General features: G+C 46.9%; 1 protein-coding gene across 1 annotated transcript in view; it reads right to left on the bottom strand.

Moving 5' to 3' along the window:
- baz2ba (bromodomain adjacent to zinc finger domain, 2Ba) overlaps positions 1-16,131 on the bottom strand; it is a 322,339-nt gene that overhangs the window by 154,139 nt on the left and 152,069 nt on the right. Inside the window, exon 3 of the mRNA XM_078552234.1 lies at positions 10,858-11,049. Within this exon, the coding sequence (XP_078408360.1) occupies positions 10,858-11,049 (192 nt within the window). The remainder of the gene's footprint in view (positions 1-10,857; positions 11,050-16,131) is intronic.

The raw sequence follows: 16,131 nt of genomic DNA on the forward strand, positions 1-16,131 counted from the left end.
GGACCTGCCTCCTTGCCCTGCCCCTAAGAGTGAAAGGCAATAGCAAGCCATCACTGACAAAAAGAAAACAGCCAAGAAAACAAACCAGGATGAAGCATCAGCAGATAATCAGCCAAGAACCTGCCTTTCGGCAGAGCACACTTGAATGAATCAATGAAATTAATATATGCCTTTTTAAAGTTTCAATTTTAACCTTATTACTTATTCATCCATTGAGTGCAATTATAATCTCGCTTGCTCTTGTTTTTTTAGGGAAACATATTTTACCTGCATTCTACAGATTCACTTTTTAAAATATTTCCTATTGTTGTTCCCTTTGCTTGTCAATAAAATTATAAATTAATCAGAACCAGATTTTAGTGTCACAGACAATAAAACATTAAACCAGAATAGAGATAAAATTAGGCACAATTTCGTAAAATACATTAGCTCTTAAAGGCATATAAAACACTTCAATATAGTATCTTGCATCCCAGCATGCCAATCTTCAAAAAAAATCCAGTGGTTAATGAATAATACTAATGCAAAAAAAATTCAAGTGAAAATAAATTCACAAAATGCGCAAGAAAGATTCTGAAATAATAAAGCAGTTTTAAATTAGAATTCACAGCCAGAGCATCACCCAGAGCATCACCATAGGGTTTCGGGGATGCAGGTGTGCCTGTCTCCTGCTGGTTCAGCTCTGCTCCTTTCTCTCACATACCACCTTGAGCTGCAACAGAGGGAAGAATGTCAGTGACTGTGTTGCACTTTGCTTGAGTGATGCACCTGCCATGACTGAATAACTAGAGGCATGTAGAGGCAGCGCGAGGTGGATGTCAGCTGGCATCCTTGGAAGGCGTGCAAAAGTGTAGTGGAGTGTCTGAGTGTGAGGCCTGAATCCTGAATAGCAGGGACTGCTAAATGGGTGAGCGATATTGGTGTGGTGCATTGAGCAGCATAAGAAGTTGCTGGTGCAGTGGCTTCGTGATGTCATCTGATGACTTTTCATTCACTGACCTTGACCATCCATCTTGAACTTCTTCCAGAATCATTGCTAGAGCTTAGGGGCCAGGCTCCAGGAGTTGACCTCCCTGGCCATTTGCTCCCATTTCCTTCAAAGGGCATTCCTTGAGGATTACCTGACCCCTCGCAGAAGCGTGGTCTCCCTCCTCATGATTAATTCAGTGCAGTATCTACGAACTTGACATCTCTCTCTGCCCAGGTGCTTGATGTGCTTTGTTTCCAGTTATTGTACTGGCAGTCAGCAGCAGGGCGGGCGGGCGAGTGGATGGGAGGGAGGGTTTGGGAGAGGGAATGGAGGTGGGGAATGGGGGTGGGAGTGTGTGGGAGAGGGAATGAGGGTGGAAGTGTGGGTGGGTGCGTGGGAGTGTGGGAATGAGGGTGGAAGCGAGGCAGGATGGGAGTGAGGGAATGAGTGAGAGAGACGGTGCCTGCGTGCGTGGATGCGTTTTGGGGGAGAATGCGCAATTGTGTCTGCCTGACTCCCAGTCTCAATTTTCTTGCTTACTGTCACTACCACACTAACACATACACACACCCTCTACAGTGGGTGAGGGTTGGTGGCACCCTGAGACTGGGGGTGAGGAACATTCCTGCTCTATCACACACTGGTCAATTTTGTGAATTACTCTTTTTTTTTTAAACTTAACAACTTAATGCTATGACATTGCTTTATTTTTGCTCAGCAATTGTTTCTTTTCTTAATACATTAACTTTGTTTTTGAAGTTCAGTTTAAAGTTGTGCTGAACCTTATCTTTCCCAAATTTGCTCATCAGCCCCTTGAGAGAGAAAAAAAAATGGAAATGTGGGTCCCTCAAGCGAAAAAAGGTTGGACAAGCCTGTACTAGACAGTGTTGCTCAAAGGTTTGAAAGGTGATTTCAAAGAAGCCTTGGCAAATTGCTACGGTGCACACTGTAGCAGTGATACACACTGCAGCAAATGAGTACTAATGTGGAGGGAGTGAATGCTTAAGTTGGTGGATGACTGGCACCAATCAAGTGGGCTTTCCTCTGATTAAAGCATTCCAGATACACTGTTTGTCACATTTTGTAATTAAAATAATTATAGGCTGTCCTGTCAACAAAACACAGGTGATAAACAGGAGAGATAATTGGAGCTGTCTCCACTGACAACACGATTGCTAATATCAGGATAATGAGACAAAAACAAAAATAGCTGGAAAAACTCAGCAGGTCCGACAGCATCTGCGGAGAGGAATACAGTTAACATTTTGAGTCCGTATGACTCTTCATCAGAACTAAGGAAAAATAGAAATGAGGTGAAATATAAGCTGGTTGAGGGGGGTGGGACAGGTAGAGCTGGATAGAGGGCCAGTGATAGGTGGGGGCAAAGAGATTGCCAAAGATGTCATAAACAAAAGGACAAAGGGGTATTGACGGTGGTGATATTAGCTAAGAAGTGTGCTAATGATGACATTAAGGGTAGAAAGCAGGACGAGCAAGTGAGAGATAGCCCTAGTGGGGGTTGGGTGGGGGGGGGGGGGGGAGAATCGAAATAGGCTAAAAGGTGGAGATAAAACAATGGATGGAAATAAATTTTAAAATAATAGAAATAGGTGGGAAAAGAAAAATATACATTTTTAAAAAAATATATATATATATTAAAAATTATTGGAAAGAGGGGGGGGTCGGAAAGTGGGTGGGGATGGAGGACAGACCTCATGATCTGAAGTTGTTGAACTCAATGTTAAGTCTGGAAGGCTGTAAAGTGCCTAATCGGGAGATGAGGTGCTGCTCCTCCAGTTTGCGTTGAGCTTCACTGGAACATTGCACAGGCCAAGGATGGACATGTGGGCACGAGAGCAGGGTGGTGTGTTGAAATGGCAAGTGACAGGGAGGTCTGGGTCATGCTTGCAGACAGAGCAAAGGTGTTCCACAAAGTGGTCACCCAGTCTGCGTTTGGTCTCTCCAATGTAGAGGAGACCGCATTGGGAGCGGCGAATGCAGTAGACTAAATTGAGGGAAGTGCAAGTGAAATGCTGCTTCACTTGAAAGGAGTGTTTGGGCCCTTGGACGGTGAGAAGGGCGGAAGTAAAGGGGCAGGTGTTGCACCTTTTGCGGTTGCATGGGAAGGTACCGTGGGAGGGGGTTGAGGTGTAGGGGGTGATGGAGGACTGGAGCAGGGTGTCCCAGAGGGAACAGTCCCTACGGAATGCCGACTTAGCTTTTATCAGGATAATGAGAATTTAGTTCTTCCAAATTCAACTTTTTTGGAAAATCAACTGAATTACGAGGAAGAGACACAGTGCAAATCTGGGGCGATTCTGCCCAAAGTGCAGTAGCGGGTTGGAAATAAGGCGTCGTACCCGCCGGCCGCAATGGCATCTTTTTGTGCCATATCATCCCATTCCCAGCCTATCCGCCTCATTAATAATGCATCACCAGAAAAAACGCTGGATCACCTGGGGCCAGAGGGTGGTAGCCAGGCTCTGATTCGCCAGGCGTGCTATTGCCTTAGGCCTTCAGCAATCCAGGTGCCATATTTAAAGGCCATCCCTGCAGCTAGCTCTCTCTAAGGCATCGGAAGCTGCTGGAAAGTCATGGCTGCCAAAGGGAGGAAACATGCTGCCCCCAAATTTAGTGACGCCTTCCTCGGACACCTACTGGATGCTGTGGAGGCCCACTGTGAAGTCCTCTGCCCCCGCTCTGGGCGAAGACCAGCAAGCAAGGTCACCAGACCAGCATGGGGTGGTGGTGTGGCACCGGTGATCAGTACCAAGGCCCTGCAAAAGAGGATAGGCCAAAAGATGATGATCTCTTCTGTTCTACCAGAGCAAGTCACTGTTCTCATCATTCTCAACTCACACTCACAAGCCCATTACACATCCACAGGGATCTCTCTCACTGTCAGTTCAAGGGATATCACTATTCAATCTCTCACACACCTTCATCTGCCCTGCAGATCATGTCCTCATCCCATCTGTGGCACCACTCACCACACACACATGCCAGGCATCCTTATCTTCTGACCTGACAGGTGTCCTGCTTACACTCTCTCCACCAGTCTTCATGCAGGGCAAGCTGGCACAACGAAAGGAAAAGGTGGCAGACTGGTGGGGGAATGCCTGACATCAAGGTCCTCACAGACTTTGAAAATAGAGTCATCCAGCTGGCCAGCAATGATCTGGACCATGAGGTCAGTGTTGCTCAACCAAGTGGGGATCCAGCTGTGCAACATCCATCAGACAACCATGCCGTGAGTCAGTTCCCCTGTTCCACAGTCCACGGCCATGCGCTAATTATCTCTCCTTACTTTCGCTGGCACATCTGGAAAGGAGTCGAGGGGGTCCGCGACCCAGATCCTTGACTCAAGCCCCGAAGGCACCTCATCTGATGACACCCTAATTGAAGGCCCGTCACAGCACTCACCCATACCTTCACAAGCGCAGAGACACACGCTTTGGTGGGGCCTAGTTCTAGAGTAGCCTCAGGGTCACAATCTGGTGACCACATCGCACTGACTGATCTGCAGCAGGTGGCGGTAGGGACTTCCCAGGTTTCCGGCACTCTGAGGACTGCTGGAGGCTAGAAATCTGCTGAGTCTAAGTGAGACGAGAAGCCTCTGGGCTCAGTCATACCTCAACTGTTGGAGCTGCAGAGGCAAGCTTGGAACATCAGGAAGGGATGTCTGCTGGACTCCTCAGATTGCAAAGCACAATTGTAGGAGTCCATCCGCCTTCAGTGATGGTACCGGCATGCCAAGGCACCAAGGTCAACACTGGTAGTATGGCGGTTGCCACGGAGACCTTGGTCTAGGACATCAGTCCTGCACTGCTGCACAGGCTGAATTCCATCGCTGATACCATAGTTGGCCTCCAACTGCGTCAACACGAGAGGGGTGCAGGACAGCTCGATTGCACTCCAGCTTCCCCTCCTCCTCAAGGAGTCAACCAGGGGCCCTTGGGCACCCACAGGGAGGAGAATCAGGTATACCCCCTCCAGGGCCAACCATCCAGGTGACTCCGGGAGCATCCAGCCCATCCAAATCCCCTCTTCCTGTGACCCCAGCAGCTCCAGCTCCACAGAATGAGGAGGGTGCCACTGCCACACAGCAGGACCACAAAAGCAGGCTGGGGCCTTCCAGGTGTCAGCCGTACAGAGCATGCCTGTCAAAGTCATCGCAGGCAGGGTGTAGCAGTCAGCAGGCTGCCTCCACTGTGGATGTCGGACGAGCACCAAGACGTAGTTGGCAGGGTTAGGAATTTTTTTTTTTAAATGCAGTTGCACAGCGTGGACACGGATATTAATCGCTTGTATTTAAATGTTCACTATTGTAAATAAACTCCTAGGAATGTCTCTTTGCCTATGGCTCCTTGCTATGATGGGCAGTGTTCATGTCACTTGTGAAATTTTGGTTCCTGCACAAGATAAAGGCAGGAGTCTCAGCCCAGGGCCTCTTCCCTGTGCAGTGTGCAACTTTCAGATCAAAGTCTGTCTTCACATTCATTGGACACATTAGTGATGCCTGCACCTCGATGGTGCTTATCCTTGCTGCCAAAATATCGTGGGCAAGCGTCAGTGTTCTGTCATTCTCTCTGAGGTGGGGCTGGCCCCCATCTCTTCAGCATCTGTGACCGGTGACGCTGTGCTCCTGAAGGGGTCAGTGGCTGAAGGCGGTCAAAGAATCAGTGCATTTAACATTTCATGGTTGTGTCTCCATGATATGACCCTAATCACAGAACGCAAGCAAGCTGCCCTCAGCCAGACAGGAGTCAGACATTCACAGACGCAAGGTGAAGATGTCAGGACTGTCCTCAATGCATCTCATCATCATCCTCCATGAATCTTTGATGCACGCCACCCGCAGTGGACTGTATTGCAGTGCTCCACCGGACCTGTTGAGGCACCGGAACTTCATTTTCAAAATGCCTATAGTTTGCTCCACCAAAGTCTGGGTCACGGCATGAGCCTCATTGTATCGTCTCTCTGCTGCAGTCTATGGCCACCGCATAGGTGTCATCAGCCACATCCTTTGTGGGTAGCCCTTGTCTGAGAGTAGCCAACCCTGCAGCTTCTCTGGACCCTGGAAGATGTCAGGGATCAGAAACCTGCTAACGATGTAGGAGTCGTGCACGGTCCCTGGGAATCGTGTGCAGACCTGCAGGATGTGTTTATGGTAATCGCACACCGGCTGAACATTCAGTAAGTAAAAGCCCTGCCTGAAAACCTGAGATCTGCGCAAATCTTGCTTCCTGGTTTTCCTGATCCTGGGCGAAATGCACAAAGTTGTGTGCCTTTGCGAAGTTGGCATCCGTGACGACCTGGACACACTTATGCATGGAGGCTTGCAAGATCTTGCACACATCACCTGTGGAGGCCCAGAAGGAGCCACTGGCATAAGAATTGAGCACCGCAGTCACTTTCACGGCCACTGGTAGTGTATGCCCTCCATGTCCTCATGCGCCAAATCCTGTGGCACGTGGCATATGTGACCAACCAGTTCCCAAGATATGTGCAGTCTTCGGCGACATTGGTTCTCAGTCATCTGCAGGAATGACAAGTGCCGTCTTATAGACCCTGGATCTAGCTAGGTGCCTACGAGCGACGGCTCACTGTAGATCTTCAGCTGCTTGCGCAGGTCCTGCCACCACTTCATCTTGAGGGAGGTGCTCTTCCCTTCACCGAGCCAGGCACCTCCGCCACTCTCTTCTTCTATTTCTCTGGTCTCTATAAGCTATATGAGGCATACCACTAAATCACCAGGCTCCATGATCCTGACGCTCTCCTCTTGCAGGATCAAAGAGAGATGCGTGGGTTAGCATATGTGTCCTAAGAACCTCTCTTGGTTAAGTCTTAAAGTCCCTTTCTGCATGCAGGAAAGTGCTGGCCACCACTTGAATAGCCAGTCTGTAGTGCACTCATTGGCTGTCTGAAACCCCACCCAGCTCCTCCCACTCCAACTTGGCCAATTGGTGGCAGCAGCTTCGGCCACTGGACTGCATGATGTGCTCTCAGCTCAGGCACAGGCACTCTCCTAACCTGCACTGCAAGGCTGCCCTGTTAACTTTAAACATAATGGATACTGGTCCACACCTTAATAAAGACATTGCAAGGGGCTGTGAGCACCTCCACCAGTGACTGTGCCATGGCCACCCTTCACAAAGGGATCGTACTACTTGCCCAGTTGGCCATTGCTTTGCTGCCCCCTAAAACGCACATTAATTTGTAGTCTGTGCCGAAGGGGTGAAAAGTTCTGGAGCATTTGGTGCCACTTTCATGCTTTCACATTGCTTGAGTGGGCAGGAAAGCTTCAGAGGCCCAATTCCAAACATGTTAATGTTGCTGCAGCTGAACAGTCTCAGCTGCAGAAGAATGCTCACTTTTCCAAGCGCGTGGTTGCTTCCCTACTCCCACCGCCTCCCCCACCCCGGCATGAGCTTGAGTCTTTCCTGCAGTCTCTTTGTGCTGCCTTGCCTCCCTCCCCCGGCATGTGCTCTACTCTTTCCTTCAGTCTGTCTGTGCTGCCTTGCCCCCATGCCACCAGCATGTGCTTAAGTCTTTCCTTCAGTCTGTCTGTGATGCCTTGCCACCACAACCACACCACCCCCTGGTCCGCATTGGAGCCCTTGCCCCAGCACTGCATTGAAAGCCAGCTGGGAAAAAGCAACTTTCCTGTGCCCCCCCCGCGAATGTGCAGCGCTTCACCTTTGATGTCCTACTGCCGATGCTCGCAAATACTGCGCAAGGTTGTGTGCACTCACCTCCAAGTTCCCCTTGAAGTTCAGGTCACCAGGTGTACGCCTTTTAAAGGTGGTCGTAAAGCACGTCATCCTGAGGTCACGCCGGAGCGGGTGGTAAACTTGATGTGGGGGGGTGATTCCGGCGAGCAGGGCTTCTAATTAGATGCAAATGTATTAAAATGACATCTCGACGTCCAATGGTGGGAAAGGCGGCTGCCATCGATGGGCGGAGCAGACGATCACAAACTAGTTTCACAACGGCGTAAAACCAGTTTTTTGCTTTTGCGCCATATTGCTCTCCCCCCACCTGCCGTAATGGCCGACAACAACGGGGCCGGAAAATTCCAGCCTCTGTCTCTCAGCTTAACACATTTTTTTGAAGTTAATACAGACCTGAAGTTAATACAGACCTGAAGTTAATACAGGCCTGAAGTTAATACAGACCTGAAGTTAATACAGACCTGAAGTTAATACAGACATGTCAACATCAGTCCATCTGTTATCCCCACCAAAATTCTTCTTGCTTTTCAAGGGACATGATAGGTTTTGAAAAGAAATCTTTAAATAAATTTTACCTGAATAAAAATTTTGCATTGATCCTCTATCTTTTCAAGTAGTTTTGAAAACCTTTGAGCAGAAACTGCAAGAAGCTTAAGAAAAAACTATTCTACAGTACTGTTGACTGAATGGTACGGTTATATCCTGGACAATTAGGTACACTGCACTTGTTCAAACTGAATCGAAATTCAACTCAGTGTTACAGCTTTGGATAAGTATATTAATTACAAGCTCAGACATTTTGGAGAGGCAGAGAGCTTCAACTAAAATCTTTAATCAAGGCATTAAAAGACACTAAAATGACGAAATGGGTGCATTTGACCATGTTGTTGTGAAATGCATGGTCTAATTTTTATAGAAAGCTTAACCTTAATGTTGGGCATTAGAAATTTTAGTTACTGAGGCAAAAAAGCCAGGTGGAAAATAATTTCTTAAAATGTCTTTGAGAGAAAATTGAGAGAATCCAGTGACTAAACTGCACAGCCAAGGTTCAGATTGTTTTGAGTGTTTATCCAAATAAAATCCATTATAAACGTGGACATACCATTGTTCTCACTTCACACCAAAAATACTAACCCTCATACCTCTCCTTTTTGGGAGCTGAGAGTCTGGAAGCCCATGTGCCTGCCAAGGAAGCGGTGGCATGCGTTCAGGTAGGTCTATGTCATTCAATCTGACTCACGAGCGCCAATTCAAATAATGGTAGCACGCATGCTACAAAGGCTAAGTTAAAGTGGCACCTACAATTTGGTGACTCACAGGACACAAATGCACACAAGGTAAGGCTGGAGTAAAGGATATCTCCAGAAGACAAGGTCATATCCTAATTCTTCTGCAGAGGGCTTACATGTTGACTTCCGAGGATCCAGGCTACTGAAGAAGGCTCTTGAGCATTTACCAGGAAATACTAGGTCCACTGGAAGCCTGCCAGAGGGCTACAGCAATGTAACAAGAACATGGGGGAACCCAGCTCCAATTTACCTGAAGGGCTTTGTGCACACCATCGACCATTCTGTCCAACATGGATGAAGTGGTCAGCTCCATTAACAACAAAATGGCACTCATCACGATTGGGCCTCTACTGACAACTTCCAAGGCAACCTGCACATGTTGGATCTGAAGAGGCTGCACAAATCTTTGATGGAGCTATCTGAGAAGTACGGCACAGTTTTCAGCATCAAGCTAGGACCCAGAAATGTAGTGGTGCTGACTGGCTATGAGGCCGTGAAGGATGCACTTGTCAACCATGCAGAGTAATTTGGTGAAAGAGCACGCATCCCAATATTTGAGTCAGCTGCTGGCATGAAAGCTCAGATAACTGTAATGGCAGCTCAAACTGCTTTCATACATTGTCACATGGCTGACATCTTGCTTATGGGGACAAAGGTCAACAGGGGCCTTCAAAATGTCACAGGAGTTCTGCACTTAACAAGCCACATGAGCACTGGAGCATCATGTCAGGAGAATGGCCTTAGTTCTATAGGAGAGGCCACTGCTATCCTCTCAGAATGACAGCATGTCTGATTCCTTACTAGCCATTCCACCTGGCTGATGCCATAAAGCCAGGGCAGACTGCTCCAGTCTGTGTTGAGATCATGCAGTTTGCAGTTGGCCCAGTGCTCAAGGTCATCCACCATGACCATCCGAAGTGTCCTTCGGGGAGCTCGACAGGCTTCCACCTCCTAAGCTGTAGCTACTGGAGAATCACCTTGTAGGAGCACTAGGATAGGGAAAGAAACACACAAGACGGGTTCTAAACGCTGCTACAAGACTGAGTCTCAATCCTTTGCATAAGCTATAGGATAATGAGATAACAAATTTGATTGATAAATTTGACTTTGTTCTAGATTGTGAGTTGCTTGCAGTGACTCAGAATCATAGCAGGAGGCCATTTGGTTCATTGTGCCTCTGCCAACTCTTTGAAAGAGCTATCAAATTAGTCCAGCGTTACTGGTCTCCATCCATAGCCCTGCAAATGTTTTCTTTGCAGATATATATCCAATTCCCTTTTGAAAGTTACTATTGAATCTGCTTCCAAAATCCTTTCATCCTTCAGCACCAAAGGCAGCCCAATGAGGCCACCCATGTCTTCAGCCAATCAATTTGAGGCAGCCTAAAAGAGTGTAACACTAGCAACATCTTTATTTGTTTAGACAAAGTGAATTTTCCCCAGAGTGATAAAACACACCAAGAAATGGTCAGAAATCAACAATCAGCCTGACATGATAAACCAGCAACTAAATTGTATGTACTGGATAATTCTTTTATGTATCGTTGGTGAGGGCCCTGCCCATCCTGATTCTGTGCTGTGTGAACTCAGCATATGGTGAGTGAAGCACAGGCCATTTGAAAGTCGAAAATAGGTCCCACAAAAGTGCAGGACAATAACATAAATAAATATGCTCTTTAAACGTTATCAATGTGCACTTCCGCACCTCAGGTCAAAGTGTGTGCACTTCCTGTCCACCATATTAGGACCTTAACAGGCCAGTTAGTGCCAAAACACAGGGACAGCACAACTGAATTTCTGGGCTTAAACCTTCTCACACTGTGAATCGCTATTAATGAAAGAAATTAGTTAAAACTTCATAATACCTGGAAAAGATGATAGCTGTGTGTGTCCCACTAAGGCTGTTGATGCACCAATTGTTCCCAGACCGCCAAACTCCGAACGCCCTGAGCTTGTAGTGTGCAGTCCGAAGGCTGCGTGGTTAACCATTGGGAAGGCACTCGATACTGCAGACAAATTAAAAGGCTGATCTCCAGCTGCTGCTCGAAACATTTGCCCTGAAATTGAACAAAAGGTAAATTCTATAGCATTTTTATAAAATTGTATGGGAGAGTGAAAATCGTATATTTAATATAGTTTGAAGCAAATAGTTTGAAAACATCAGCATGTATTTTTTTTTAATTATTCATTCATGGGATGTGGGCATTGCTGGCTAGGCCAGCATTTATTGCCCTCGAGGAGGTAGTGGTGAGCTGCCTTCTTGAGCTGCTGCAGTCCATGTGGTGTAGGTACACCCATAGTGCTGTTAGGAAGGGAGTTCCAGGATTTTGACCCTGCAACAGTGAAGGAACGGCAATGTATTTCCAAGTCAGGATCGTGAGCGACTTGGAGGGGAACTTCCAGGCGGTGGTGTTCCCATCTATCTGCTGCCCTTGTCCTTCTAGATGGTAGCAGTCATGGGTTTGGAAGGTGCGGTCTAAGGAGCCTTGGTGAATTCCTGCAGTGCATCTTGTAGATGGTACACACTGCTGCTACTGTGCGTCGGTGGTGGAGAGAGTGAATGTTTGTGGATGTGGTGCCAATCAAGCGGGCTGCTTTGTCCTGGATGGTGTCCAGCTTCTTTAGTGTTATAGGAGCTGCACAATCCAGGAAAGTGGGGAGAATTCCATCACACTCCTGACTTGTACCTTGTAGATGGTGGACATGCTTGGGGAAGTCAGGTGAGGTACTTGTCGCAGGATTCCCAGCCTCTGACCTACCCTTGTAGCAACAGTATTTATACGGCTAGTCCAGTTCAGTTTCTGGTCAATGGTAACCCCCAGGATGTTGATAGTAGGGGATCCAGTGATGGTAAGGCCATTGAACATAAAGGGGCGATGGTTATGTTCTCTCTTGTTGGAGATGGTCATTGCCTGGCACCTGTGTGGCGCGAATATTACTTGCCACTTGTCAGCCCAAGCCTGGATGTTGTTCAGATCTTGCTGCATTTGGACATGGACTGCTTCAATACCTGAGTCACCGTGAATGGTGCTGAACATTGTGCAATCATCAGTGAACATCCCTACTTCTGACCTTATGATGGAAGGAACGTAATTGATGAAGCAGTTGAAGATGGTTGGGCCAAGGACACTACCCTGAGAAACTCTTGCAGTGATGTCCTGGAGCAGAGATGACTGACCTCCAATAACCACAACCATCTTCCTTTGTGCTAGGTATGACTCTAACCAGTGAAGAGCTTTCCCTTGCCCGGTTCCCACTGACTCCAGTTTTGCTAAGGTTCCTTGATGCTACACTCGGTCATATGCTGCCTTGATGTCAAGGGCAGTCACTCACCCCTTACCTCGGGCGTTCAGCTCTTTTGTCCACGTTTCAACTTAGGTTCGAATGAGGTCAGGAGCTGAGTGGCCCTGGCGGAACCCAAACTGGGCGTCAGTGAGCAGGTTATTGCTAAGTGCTGCTTGACAGCACTGCTGATGACCTCTTCCATTACTTTTCTGATGACGGACTGATGGGGCAGTAATTGGCCGGGTTGTATTTGTCCTACTTTTAGAGTGCAGGACATACCTGGGCAATTTTCCACACAGCCAGGTAGATGCCAGTGTTGTAGCTGTACTGGAACAGCTTGGTTAGGGCGCAGCAAGTTCTGGAGCACAAGTCTTCAGTACTATTGCCAGAATATTGTCCGGGCCCTTAGCCTGTGCACTATCCAGTGCCTTCAGCCATTTCTTGATATCATGTGGAGTGAATTGAATTGGTTGAAGACGGACACCTGTGATGCTGGGGACCTCCAGAGGAGGCCAAGATGGATCATCCATCTGGCACATCTGGCTGAAGATTGTAGCAAATGCCTTATCTTTTGCACCAATGTGCTGGGTTCCCTCATTATTGAGGGATATTTGTGGAACCTCCTCCTCCAGTGAGTTGTTTAATTGTCCACCACCATTTGCCACTGGATGTGGCAGGACTGTAGAGCTTAGAATTGATCCGCTGGCTGTGGGATCGCTTAGCTCTGTCTATCACAGCTGCTTATGCTGTTTTGGACGCAAGTAGTCCTGTTGTAGCTTCACCAGGTTGACACCTCATTTTTAGGTATGCCTGATGCTGCTCCTGGCAAGCCCTCCTGCACTCTTCATTGAACCAGGGTTGATCCCATGGCTTGATGGTAATGGTAGAGCGGGGGATATGCCAGGCCATGAGGTTACAGATCCTGAGTACAATTCTGCTGCTGCTGAGGCCCACAGCGTCTCATGAATGTCCAGTCTTGAGTTGCTAAATCTGTTCAAAATCTATCCCATTTAGCACGGTGGTAGTGCCACACAACACAATGAGGGTATCCTCAATGTGAAGGCAGGACTTCATCTCCACAACAACTGTGCGGTGGTCAGTCCTACTGATACTGTCATGGACAGATGCATCTGCGGCAGGCAGGTTGGCGAGGATGAGGTCAAGTATTCCCCTCTTGTTGGTTTCCTCACCATCTGCCACAGACCCATTTAGGACTCTGCCAGCTCAGTCAATAGTGGTGCGACTGAGCCACTCTGTGTTGAGCGTAGAAGTCTCCCGCTTCTGTGCAACTGGTGTTCAACATGGAGGAGCCCTGATCATCAGCTGAGGGAGGGCGGTACATGGTAATCAGCAGGAGGTTTCCTTGCCTATGTTTGACCTGGTGCCATGATACTTCATGGGGTCCAGAGTCGATGTTGAGGACTCCCAGGGCAACTCCCTCCTGACTATATACCACTGTGCCGCCACTGCTGGGTCGGTCCTGCTGTTAGGACATACCCAGGGATGGTGATGGTGGTGGCTCAGACATTATCTGTAAGATATAATTCTGTGAGGATGACTGTCAGGCTGTTTCTTGACTAGTCTGTGAGACAGCTTTGCCAATTTTGGCAGGAGGACTTTGCATGGTCAACAAGACTGAGTTTGAAACTGGTGGTTTCCTCGGTCAATGCTGGGTGGTCAGTTTGGTTTCACTCCTTTTTTGAGACTTTGTAACAGTTTGATACAACCAAGTGGCTTGCTGGACCATTTCAGAGGGCATTTAAGAGTCTTTGCTGGAGTCACATGGAGTCACTAAAGGACATTAGTGAATCAGATGACAATGGTCATCATTAGAATTTTAATTTCAGATTTTTATTGAAAATAAAAATCTGCCATGGCGGGATTTGAACCCAGGTCCCCAGAGCATTACCCTAGGTCTCTGGATTACTAGTCCAGCGACAATACCACTACACAATCACTTCCCCCTCTGGTTGGTCAGTCAATACTGAGGAGGCCCGGAACAAATTATAGAAGAACATTAATTAGCTTGTAGAAGTGGGGGAGAGAATAAGCATTGAAGCAGGATTGTGTAATCGACCATGCCAATGACATTAAGGAGGGATAGGGCACCATCATCACAATCATGCAGAATTTCATTTATTGCCTTATGTGGAGCCACTTTGGTGCTGTGAATGGTACAGAAACCAAATTGGAGAGATTTAAGAAAATTGTTTTGGAGAAGTAGGCATGGATTCTTTGCACAGAAATTATATTGGGGAAAAATGCACTTTAAGATAAAATTCCAGTAGTTAATCTTAACATCTCTACAGCACATTTAAGTATAGAATTCTACAGGCAACGACAAACAAATAATCAAAAAGGTCTTTCCTTTCTTCGGGACTTCATAAGTTTAACCTCATTTCCTCTCACTCTCAAGTTCACTTTTTCCAAAAATGCCTATAGATTATTAAATCTATGTGAATGCCAAAGAATTAGAGATCAAAAAATTAAAACTGGTCACTGATTTATACAAAGTTAACTCAAAAACTGAGCTTATTTTAAATTTCAGTGAACTTCAACCAGAATGAAAATAAACCAATTATAAGAGTTTTTTTTTGCTTTATTGAATGCAATGTACATGCAGGAAATCAGTCACTGTCTCAAAAATACTGATTATTCAATATAGTGTGCACAGTTCTGGTCTTCATATTGCAAAAAGGATATAGTAGAGGCACTGAGGGAACTTGATTCGCATGGTTAATATCAGAACTCAGCAGGTACAACTATCAGTAAACTTGCTATCACTTGGTATAGTTGAGACAAACAGTCTAAACGCCTTTAAGGTATGTAGATCTGTACATGAGGGAAGAAAGGAATAGAAATTATGCAAATAAGGTTTGGTAAAGTAGGGTGGGAGGAGGCTCTTAAAGAGCATAAACATCAGCATAGATCAGTGGGCCAAATGACTACTTTGTGCTATTCTGGGATAACGCTCCTAAAATCAGACAAATGTAAATAAAAACATTCACTTATTGGCTATCCCAAATAACACATATGATTAACAACACGCTGAATTTTGAAACTGCAAATTGCAAACTGCAGACAGCCCTCAATGCACTAGGTTTCTTTGAAATTTAAAACACCGGATATGTAGCTCAGTACAAGACAGCAACGGGTGGAAAAAATGGCTTTTGTTTCAGGGATAGAGGGGTTTCTCTACCACTATGGATGCTTAACACGAAACTTCACAAATGCTGGGAACTGCATCAGAATGACCGGTACACCTGTGAAATGGGGCATCGGTCTCCAGGGCGCTGCCTCTACTAGCCTGCAAGATAATGGGATCTTTTGTGGAGATTTATGGCATTAAATCCCTGACTACAGTATGCCTGCCTACCGAGTGACATCATCTAACCACCACCACAGAGCACTGCAACCATATGGAGTGCAGTTAAGAGGCGGCTCGTGATTTGGAAATCATTGGTGTCAATATTCAGAAGGGGGTCTAGGGTAGGGAACATCTCAACAGCTCAAGGGGGCTCTGTATTCAGAGACTGGTTATAAAATTGGAACATGAGAGCAATGGAGGCTTGCGAACAGATGGAAGCTGGGAAATGGGTTATGGGAAGTGAAGGATTCTGCGGAAAGCAAAGGATTCTGAGGAAAAGAAGGGGAATGGGGCATTAAGGTTTAAAGGAAGGGGTGGGGAAGAGGATGGCACCAGCATTCTTTGCAGAACAAGGAACAGCAGCAACATGGTGTCAACAGCTTTGAGGGGTAGCCAGTAGAGTAGCAGAACGAAACTTGAAGATGGAGGAAGATTGTCAAACTGAGACCATGGGATCCTTCACCACAATTGTCAATTTATACAGAGA

The sequence above is a fragment of the Cetorhinus maximus genome, chromosome 11 (genome assembly GCF_964194155.1).
Source record: "Cetorhinus maximus chromosome 11, sCetMax3.hap1.1, whole genome shotgun sequence".
NCBI lineage: Eukaryota > Metazoa > Chordata > Chondrichthyes > Lamniformes > Cetorhinidae > Cetorhinus > Cetorhinus maximus.